The sequence below is a fragment of the Grammomys surdaster genome, unplaced genomic scaffold (assembly GCF_004785775.1).
Source record: "Grammomys surdaster isolate TR1022 unplaced genomic scaffold, NIH_TR_1.0 133, whole genome shotgun sequence".
NCBI classification, from domain to species: Eukaryota; Metazoa; Chordata; class Mammalia; order Rodentia; family Muridae; genus Grammomys; species Grammomys surdaster.
In genome coordinates this window covers 2088275-2099601 of record NW_021604591.1, presented here as the reverse complement: position 1 = coordinate 2099601, position 11327 = coordinate 2088275, and the positions used below count along the sequence as shown (strand labels likewise).

Genomic DNA, 11327 nt, shown 5'->3' with positions numbered 1-11327 from the left:
CCCAAGTGCTGGGATTAAAGGCGTGCGCCACCACCGCCCAGCACTTGGGAGGCAGAGGCAGGCGGATTTCTGAGTTCAAGGCCAGCCTGGTCTACAGAGTAAGTTCCAGGACAGCCAGGACTACACAGAGAAACCCTGTCTCCAAAAAAAAAAACAAAAACAAAAAAAAACCCCAAAAGAAACAAAACCAAAAAACAACCAGGAAACTTCTGTGGATACATGCCTCTTGGGGAGCCTTCTGCGGACAGACCCTCCTGGGCTCTGCTCATCCTTTTTAATTACTTCTTTCTGTTCCATCTTCATGGTTCCCAGTCCTCTCATACTTCTGCTCTGACTTCTTTGCAGTGAATTTTCTGGTTTGGTTAGTTTTCTTCCCTCTCCCTTTCTCTCTCTGTATTGGTAAGTGCGTTTTGCTCACACACTGTTGCCTTTATGTTTTCAATACCTCCCCATAGTTCTCTGCACATCTCTGGAACATGTGTTTTAAGGCTTAGCTCCTGAGTCTGGTGTCCAGCCTTTGAGAAGTAGCTTCTTTTGAATCTCTTCTTGCTGAGAGAGGGCTCATGTGTTTGTTTTTTCATACCTTACAGTTTCTGAAATTAGACACTGGAACCTAACAATATAGTAACTGTAGAATGTTGATTTCTCACATTGCTAAAATTGGCAATTTTTCATTATTATTCTTGATAATTGTTTCTGTTTTGTTAATTTGGGGGTCAAGAGTTAGCTGATATATAAATCAGACCTCTGTTTTAGCGAGTCTGTTCTTTTTCTGGACTACCTGGTTACTTCCTATTTTTCCCCAATTACGTAGTTACTTTTAGATGGCCCCTTCCTTAATGTCTGTTCCAGCATCAAAGTTTATTAGCTTATACTCTCATCCAACTTCTACTTCTTGTTTCCTGCATGTGGATAAAGATGGGATCACAAATGAGATCTCCTCTTTAATCACTGATTCCAAAGGTGTAAAATAATAATAAAAAAATGTAATGAAGAAAACACACCAATCTATTAAATTTTATGGAAACATCACTTCACAAGATTAAGAGGAACTTACAACAATGGCCATAGCTCTGCTCTGAATCTTTGCATTAGAGCACAATACTATAGTAGCAGCACCTTTGCTCTGGCTCCAAACAGCTAACCACTATGAGAAAAAGCTCATAGCTGCCTGGCTTTGGGCTGTGAACTGGAGACAGGAGTTGATATTGAGCTAAAAGTAAATTGATGAAAATTAACCAAAGTGTTCAGGTGCAGCCTGGGAGCTTACACAGACTGCAGAGCTCAAAACCACACCAGACAGATTTTCCAGTAGCAACTATTTTTAAGTGAGGAGTCAGACTGACGTTGCTTCCTACACCATCTAAATGTGTTTGTATGAGATGACCTAGAAATTGTATGCTGTGGTGGTCTGAATATGAAATGAACCCAGGTATCTGAATAATTAGTCGTCAGTTAATGGCACTGTTTGGGAAGGTTGCGAAACCTTTAGGAAGTGAAGCCTTGCTGGAGACAGTACATCATTTACATCACTGGGATAGACTTTCTAGTTCTTGCTTCCTGCATGTGTATAAAGATGTGATCTCTCAGTATCCTGTTGCTGCCATGCTGCCTTCCTCACCAATAAGAACATCTAGTCCTGTGAATAAACCCTTCCTTATGTTGCTTCTGCTCATACTTATCATACAACAAAAATGAAACTGAGATATATAGTGTTTTATCAAATGATTTTAAGCTGTTATTTACAAAAAAATCAGGAGGTAGATGCTTAGAGCAGTACAGTTTATAACTGTGAAAGATTGGCAATAACCACAATGCTCTTCAGCGGGTAAATGGATAAACTGCTATATGTAAACAATGAATTATTATTTAGTGTCAAAATGGGTTATCAAACCATTAAATGACATGGTGGAACCTTACAAGCATAATACTGTAAAGTAATCAATCCTTAGAGGCTGTGTGTTGAATGCTTCCAACTCCATGACATTTTGGACAAGGGCAAACTGTGGCAATAGTAGACAATGATGTCAGACATGATGGGAGGTATGCCAGGTGAAAGGGAACCTCCAGAAGCAAACTGTTCTCTATGACAATGGTAGATACATGTTGTTATGCATTTATCCCAACATACAGAATCTATAACACCAAGGATGACTCCAAATGTCAAATACAGATTTCAGGTGGTAAGGATGTGTGGGTACACTAATTACAGCAAACATTAATATATTGTAGAGTATGAATAGTGCAGGAGGCTCTGTGTGGTGGGGCAGAAAGTATGTAGGAATTTTCTATGATGCCCAACAGATTTTGCTGATAATCTAAAACTGCTTGAAACAATACAGTCTACATTTGTTTTTAACAATGTGGGGCAATAACGATTAGCTATAATTTACCCCCAGTGTTTATTTGAAGGAAATATGATTAAAATTGATAGGAAACTTCAAACCAGTGCTCCAAGTAGATTCAAAAGTGAAGTTGAATTTTCTCAACTTTTTTTGTTCTAAACAATAAATGAATACTAGAACAAACAGATGGACTTTTAGTTAATTAGCAATTAACCTCTATAAAGTAGACATAGCCTCAGCATGAAGGGCCTTCATGTAGATGCTTAGCCAACAGACTTCATTTGGCCAAGCTGCATGGATGCTATGGAAGCAGGAGGCCAGGTACCTTAACGACTGGTTATCAGAGGACACATTCACTCTGGGACAGAGACCATCCCAACAGGAACCAATTCGGAAAAATGGAGAGACCAACTTCATGTCTTATGTAATGCAGAATAATCAGGAAAAACTAAGGACATTAATAGATTAGCTCTCATAAAGCAAACTAGAAAACAAGTTTGCTTCAAGATGTAAAGGAAGGATATGTTAAGTTCTTTCCAGGTCTTGGAGTCCAGACAACTGGCTACCTTAACAGAGATTAAGTACTATCCTTTCCTAGAGGAAATACCACTAAAGTTAACTTAATAAATTTTGTATTGGATCAGTTCTTATAAAGGAAGATGGATTATGGAAGGCAATGGCCATGCATGTCTTATTATATGGTGCTGGGTTTGCTCTTAAAATTCCATAGACAAATAACAGTCAAGATTACTGGTGATGTCCTATGTCTTAAACTTACAACCCTGAAATCTGGAAAGATGAAAGGAGTCTGTGTAATGGCTGAGAACTTCCCACAGATGAAAACTGAGGCCAAGAAGGTTAAGTCAGGGAAACCATTAAAATCCAATCCCTCTATTATTTCAACATGTATCTTCCAACCTGGAATGTCTAACGACAAATGTTTATCTTACCTGTTCCTTTGTATACATACTGTATATTTCTTTCCCATTTACTTGGGTAACAATGAAAATCATAAAATTTTCTGCAGTTTCTTAATACTTCATGATTTGATGAAATGTGGGCAAATTTCACATTGGACCTTTCTAAATTAGGGTGAAAAGAGGCTTTTCTAAATTAGTAATCAACAGTGCTTCTGAAGGTCAGTGATGAAAAGGTTGGGCTTCCTGAGAAATGAGAGAGACTCTGTTTAAGTTGTAACTTTATATCCTTGATATTTTTAACTGTGCTCTTAAGGACTTAATCTTAGCCATGTGTTTGTTTAGAACTGATTATTTTGCTGTATGAACACATTCCCAACCCATGGCCCTCTAAAATTGAACGTGAAGAGAGGATTCTGTAGACCATTTAACATACTAGTATAACTGATTCTACAGAAGAGCACTAAGTAGAAATCTGAGCTCCTATTAATTCTGTCTAGTAGATACATTAGAAAATGAACATAGTAAAAATAATTTTTAAAATAAAGAATGAAACTTGTCTAATTCAATGTATGTAGTGCATTTTATAATGAATTAGTACTTTCAAAATTGAGATATTTATATGTTTTTCAAGCTTTGGTATTTGATCCCTTCAGTACTTGTCATCTGACGAGACATGCTCTGATCCTCCCATTGATGCTGGCCGCTACAATATTGGGCAACACAGCTCTAGACTCTGATTGTAACAAATGCAAACAAAATGAAGTGTGTGAACAATGACCAGACAGTGAAGCAGGAGAGCAGCCCAGCAAAATGTCACAGCAACAGGGACAGCTTCTGCATTAGCTGGGCTCGAGCTGAAGTCAATGCCTTGCAAGACTGACATCTGCTTCTGGCCCCATTCCACTCATGCCAATGTGACAAAGTTCATAAAGTGTAGAGATGGCAAGAGAAGCAGCTCTAAAAGCTGACTAGTCCAACACCATGCCCTGGCCTCCTCTGTGGTGCAGACAGCCTTCTCAACCTTCTCATATGTGGTGCTTGCAGGATGAAAGGGTAAAGGAGTTCTCTGGAGACACTGCTGGAAAACCTTGATCTTACTGTGCCTATCTCTGTCCTTAAGTTCCAATGGCAGGCTTGAGATCCTACTTTCTAATCCCTTTGGGTTAGGATTTTTATGTATGAAGTTGGAGATGGCAAACATTCAGAGCATGGCTGTCAGGTCTATTCAGTTCCTAGTAGAAGGAATTTCTCTCAGAATATGGAATGGTAAAGTTGCCCTGCTAGATCATGATAGAGGTACATGGTTTATTCTTCCATGTGTCTGTAGGAAAACTGTGTTGCCTCTCTCCAGTCCTTCCTCTATATACGTTCCTAGGTTCTTCTCTCTCCATCCTACTTTGGCTTTCTGTACACTATTTTTTCTATGAAAACACTGAAAATGGTCAGAAATTGCTTTTGGAAAGCAACAGTGATGATTTTTGAATGACACACACTTTGTAGACAAAGCTCTTTGCCTTTGATTTCAAGCCAAGTAACTACTTTGAGTTTCAAATGCAAAGTGTTCCACAGGTGAATAATATAAGATAAAGGATGATCACTAAGAATCTCAAGCTGGCCATGGGGGCTCACACCTGCAATTCCAACACTTGGGAGGCTACAGCAGGACGATTATCATTTTCAGGCCAGCCAAGGCTCGCAGAGTCCAAAATAGTGCGAGATATACAGTACTATCTTATGGGAAAGAGAAGAAGGGAAGAAAAGTCTTAAAAATAGAATTGTTGTGAATGAACATGAAATGACTAGCCAGAAAGTCTCACGTGTTGAACTTTGTGTTTCTATCAGGTGGCTCTACTAATAGGTAGTTAGATCATGAGGGCACTGACCTCTTCAGTTGATTTGCTATTGATTATTTCATACCCAAAATGTCTATTAGAATGTAGGGCCTAGCTGAAGGAAGTGTGTTACTGGGGACATACCATTAAGGGTATGCCTTGTCCCAAGGCCCATTCTCCCTCCTCTTGCCTTATTCACGGCTGTTATGAGGTGAGCAGCTTTCCCTCACCATATAATTCCCATGTTGTTCCTGGCTTGTCACAGGCCTGAAAGCAATGGGATCATATGACCATACTCTCAAACTTTTGAAACCATGAGCCAACATAAATCTTTTATCCTTTAAGTTGATTATTCCCAGGTAGTTTATGATAGCGACAAAACACTTAAGAGTTCATGATCAATGCTGAGTAAGTAGCAATCAGGAAGCCTATGTGGGTCTGTGCTAGGTCCGCTGCATATATACCATGGTTGCTAGCTTAGTATTTTTATAGGACTCCTAGGCCCCCTTCCTCATACTAGGTTGCCTTGCCCAGCCCTGATATGAGGGTTTGTACTTAGTCTTATTGGATCTTGTTATGCCATGTTCGGTGTATATGGAGGTCCTGCTGTTTTCTGAAGGGAGATGGAGGAGGAGTAAATCTGGGGAAGAAGGGAGGTAGAGGGGGAACTGGGAAGAGTAGAGGGAGGGGAAACTGTGGTTGGAATGTATTATATGAGAAAAGAAGTTTTAAAAAGTCAAGCTCACCTCATAGGAAAAGTTGGACACCAGAGAAATAATTAAGGTGGGTTTTTCTTTGGATGCTCCCTGTGTTCGAACAGAAAGTTTAGAAGAAATTAGCACAGCTCTTCCAAAAGGGAAGCAGATGATGCTTCTTTAGTTTATCTTTCATGGATATGTGTGAGTCTACAGACTGCATACTCTAATTCATACCCAAACACATAAACTTATAGTGAAGTCAACTGGGCTTACACCCCTTGTTAGCCAACAAAGTTCTTGGATCTCATAACACAGCAGGAACAACAAACTTGCTTATGCTTGCCTTCGACCCTAGTTTCTAGAATAGAGTTTCAAAGCTCTATATTTTTTTCTAGTGATAGTAGTGTCTTCTGTCATTCATAATGAGTTCGTTTTGACAGCAAGTGAGTTTGTACTTAAAAAAAATATGACTAATGGTGTGTTCTTGGTGAGTTTTAAGTGGAGGACTGACTATGTCAAAGGACACTTGATTTTCCAATGTGCTTTCAGTCTTCCCCAGAGCTCTAGTGAGAACACTAGAACTATAGGTTGAGTTTAATCATGTGGTTAATTTTTTAAAACACATGTACCTATGCAGAGAAACCCAGAGAGGAACTATGAACACAGAGGTTCAGTGTAGCATCCAAGCTGGTAAAAATGCTGAATGCTGAGGCAAGGCCAAGGAAGACCTACACACTCCTTCATCTTATCAGTTCTCTGCACTTCTGTTGGCCTATTTCTAAATTGTAGTCTCTACGAGGAAGCTATAATTCTAAGTAGTACAGAACTTCCAGTATGTTCCAAGAGCTTATTAAGCTTGGGAGAATTTCAGAGATCCTTGAAATTGTGGTCAGCTGGAAGAAGTGCGGATGAGTGAGGGAGGACTGACTTACTACTAGAGTCTAATGCTGAGCAGTCCCATAAAAATTGTCCTTGGTTTCTGGAGTGTGTGTTAGTTTCTGCTGCTGTGTGTTAACTTTTGCTAAGTTGCACTGCATGATGAGCCACCCAGCAGCACTAGGAGAATTCTAGTCAGAACAAAAATACAGATTAAACACAGCACATTTGGATGTTTAACATGTTTAACAATGAGATTGTAACTACAGTTGTTCTAGCAAAAGCAATATGAAAACAAGCAGACTTGGAAACACGCATTTCTTCCAACGAATCAAAATGTTTAAAGATTTCACTGCCAGAGATCATTTTTGAGATGTTATAGGAAGAGGGCCCTGCCTTTCCTAAAGGAACTTAATATTTCCTTGTCTTTTAGTGCTCTTTCTTTGTTTGGCATTGTTTTAGAATTAGTTGGGATTTATACTTGCTGGAGAATTTTAATGTGAGGTATTACTACAATGACTCAAAATCTATGTTAAATACTCTAAGTGGAGCAGAGGGGCTGGCACTTTGCAGCCAAGGTTAGTTAGTTATTTTCACAAATCAAGTGTTGCATTTGAACATGCAACCAGCACAGGGCTTCGTCTGAGATGACAGTTTACTTTTTCCTCTTTTTCTTCCTACATCAGGCAAATAAAAACAAATAAATAAAGAACAACATAAAAACATTGACAATAAGATAAAAATCTCTTCCAGTGATCCAAATGCTCAGGCAGGAAGCTTTTAGTGAGGGGCCAAAGGTGGCTGAGCAGTGCAGGTGCCCTGGAGAGGTGGGAGACACCATCACTCCAGACACTACTGGAAGAGAGGCAATGGCACTTAGGAAGCATTTAGGGTTGAAGAAAAAAGTATACAAGAAATTTCTTCCCACAACAGACTGGTCCTTTTAAGGACAACCTTAAGTAGTAGTAAGCATAGGAGATGAATGAGCAATTCAAGTATTAAAGGCACTTCTGTCTTTAAAATGGTCTTGCTGAAAAAGTCCTCAAAAATGCTTTTGTAAGGTAGAGTGGAGAACCTCGCCCTTCTTCCTGGTTAGTTGCCAGAACAGGGGATTAAGCTACATCTTGTTTCCATCCATTGACAGGAGACATCTGACAGAGATTCCAGTGAGTCAGAAGGAAGGGCAGGCCTCAGGCAGTCTGATTGTTGGGATTAGGTAAAACACAACACAAAGGGGAGGTGAATTTCCCTAAAAAGTGCATTATACAGAACGAAAAAAAAAAAAACAGAATGTCAGGTTATTACACAAATTTTATTGATACTACAGAAAAGTTAAGAATGATTTCTGTTCTTGGTCCCTTACGAAAAATACTTGGTGTTATTTAAAATGTAAGGGAGGACATCATCAACACTAACAGTTGGGGGCCATGAAGGCCTGAGCCTCCTATACTGCACCTACTCCGTTTCTTTATTGTGCATGTCCTCAACCAACTAGCGGAACTCTAGTTTCTATCATAATACATACTTCCAGAACATACTCTTCCTTAAATCTTTGGTGCTGTTTTTGCTAATACAATGTGTTTGCAGGCCTTGGGACCTTGCAAGTATCCCTCATCATTTCAGACACATTCATGCAAAATTCCCAACTAGAAAATAGGAAATCTGATATCTTCAGAAATTTGAATGTTTCTGTTTGCTAACATAATTCAGTAAAAGAGTGTACATATATCTTCACATGATAGCTGAAGTCAAAATTCAGCTGCATCAAAAAATACTGTATAAAGATTCCTTTAGCTTCTACATAATGTGCACATGAAACAAATCAATGTTGTGTTTAGACTTAGCTCTCATTCCTAAAACAGCTCATCATATATATTTAAGTACTTCAAAATTAAAACCTGAAATACTTCTGGCCCACAAGATACTCACAACTTATACTAAAAAAAAAATACTTGTTGTTTATTTGAAATTCAAACTTGACCCAGATGGCCTGTTGGTTTTAACTGAGAACTCTACTTATAAGTAGCTCTGCTTCATGTCCAACATTCACTTCTGCCTGTTTCTCAATTTTCACAGTGGTATTTGGAAGGTGAATACCATCATGTTAATCTCATGTTTAAAGTGACAGTTCTCAGTGTCTGAGAATCCAGCACCCAGATCACACTACGTCTTACAAGACTATCAATGACTAAGGGTTGTAATCACCTCCTCCAGCTACTGGACTTTATTTTAGACATCTTGAGGTTACAACGAACTTGTCTAATATAGTAAGCTTTTATTTCTTCTCGGTTTGTTCATACCACTGCCCATCAGTACAAACTCCCCAAATTATCTCCTTCTACATAAACGGATAACGGACAGTCATCAAGTACAACGCACATTCTGTCCCAGCCCATCCAGAGTATTCGGTGAATAGAAGGTCTAAGACAGAGACTTAAAAATTCATCACTACTCAGTGATTAAAGACAGAATTGTTCCTATCTAAAAGAACTGCAGGGACAAAAATGAAGAAGAGACTGAGGTACAGTGACCAGACCAACTTGGGATCCATCTCAAGGGGAGGCTCCAAGGACTGACACTATTACTGATGCTATGGTGTGCTTATAGGCAGGAGCCTAGCATGGCTGCCCTCCAAGAGGCACAACAAGCAGCTGAAATTTAGGCCCAACCAATGAACAGAAGCCAGGGACCCTTGTGGTTAAATAAAGGAAAGGCTGGAAGAAGCTGAGGAGGAAAGCAACCCCACAGGAAGACCAGCAGTCTCAACTAACCCAGAGCCTTGAGATCTCTCAGACACTGAGTCACCAACTAGGCAACATATAGGAGCTGGCCTGAGACCCCTGACAAAAATACAGCAAAGGACTGCCTGGTCTGGACTCAGTGGCAGAAGACATGCCTAACCTTCAAGAGACTCAAGGCTCCAGGGAGTGGGGTGGTCTGGTTGAGGGTGAAGGTGAGGACATCCTCTTGGAGACAAAAATAAATAAAATAAGAAAAACTAAACCAAAACAAAAACCAAACCGAAACAAAAATCAAAGAAACAACACAGGCCATGATACACTGATCTAACAGGGGAATCCTACTATTCCTACTTCTTCTGACCAAGAAGGAAAGCAGTAAAAAATATAGGTCACTCACTACAATGAAATATTACGAGCAGTATTCTAAAATTTCTACAGAATGATTTATGTCTGAAAATTTCACTTTTCTAAAAAACAAAACCTGTTAGTCGTGATATTTTCTTAATATTTATAACTTCCAATCTTAGAACATGAAAAAATGCTAAGGTAGTTTACTATATACACAGTGAGATAGAGATAAAAGATAGATAGATGCAGACAGATAGACACACACGGGGGGGGGGGAAGGAGAGAGACAGAGAGAGACAGAGAGACAGAGAGACAGAGAGACAGAGAGACAGAGAGACAGAGAGAAAGAGAAGGAGAAGGAGAAGGAGAAGGAGAAGGAGAAGGAGAAGGAGAAGGAGAAGGAGAAGGAGAAGGAGAAGGAGAAGGAGAAGGAGAAGGAGAAAGCAGAGTGGGAGCGTTTCTTGCAGCAGTAGCACACTAACCTGATGATGCAATGACATAGCCGACCTGAAAGGAAATCATAAAATGCTGAGACCTAGAACAGTGGAAAGGCAGGACAATATTTCCTTTTAAAAATCTTTCATAAATTCTACATCCATTTATTTTATACATGGATACATTGCTGCAAAACATGGTATTAATCCCCTGAAACGCCATAGATAGATTGTAATGTTACTAGACCCAGGTCCTAAGTTAATTTCCTAGTTACAAAAAACAAAACAAAAAAGCAAACAAAAGAAACACACACAGACACACACAGACACACACACACATACACACACACATACACACACACACTCACACATACAGTTTCTACAATTAAAGTGATTTTTTAAAAAAAAAGATCTGGTATTTACTATGTTCTCCCAGTTAATACCCTATAAAACAGCCCAATTAAAATAAGTAATGATTGGTATTAGCCCTAACAACATCAGGTGAAGCCAAAGAAAACACACACAGTATACATGACCACATAGCCACAGGGAGACAATAAGAACAGGGACACATCAGACATTCTTGGGGGAGTGGTGTGCCCTACACAAGACAATTCTGGCCTGAGGAAGAAGTTACACATGGCTTGGTAGAAGGGCAACAGCACCAAGCAAAGACACAATTTCAGCAGAAAGGAAGTCTGCACAGGAGTCCTTGCTTCTCTCTGAATCAGGCAAGTACCCTGGCTAAACTGGCTCAGATGCACTACTGTTCACTGGCATTTTAGTGAAAACTTGGCTGCTTTCCAGCTACATTGTACCTTTTTTTAGTAATTACTTTTAATTTATTTAATTAAAAACAGTGAAAAGTATTGAGAAATTGGCTATTATTATACATTCTCCAAAATATAAGCCAACGTACCTTAGCCAATGCAGGACTACAGGATAGGAAAGTGGCCACAAACATATGCCTGTTATCTCTTCTTTAAAATGATGCTTTGTAAACTTTCTAGTATCTGACATGACCAAAGTATAGATGGTCTCAAATTTGAGAAAAAATAAGGACTGAAAACTGATAGTGCTTAACTAAGAGATGCAGAGAATAAAGGAAGTAACTAACATCAAGACTGGAATGA

The 11327-nt window shown here is 39.3% G+C and overlaps 1 protein-coding gene across 3 annotated transcripts in view; it reads right to left on the bottom strand.

The window, feature by feature from the left end:
* The window catches only part of Exoc6b (exocyst complex component 6B), a 456985-nt gene that overhangs the window by 146581 nt on the left and 299077 nt on the right, over positions 1-11327 (bottom strand). Inside the window, exon 20 of one of the 3 annotated variants that reach the window (XM_028762432.1) lies at positions 5844-5903. The exons of the other annotated variants lie outside the window; for them this stretch is intronic. Coding sequence (XP_028618265.1) covers positions 5845-5903 — 59 coding nt within the window. The 3' untranslated portion in view covers position 5844. The remainder of the gene's footprint in view (positions 1-5843; positions 5904-11327) is intronic. 3 annotated transcript variants of the gene reach the window in all.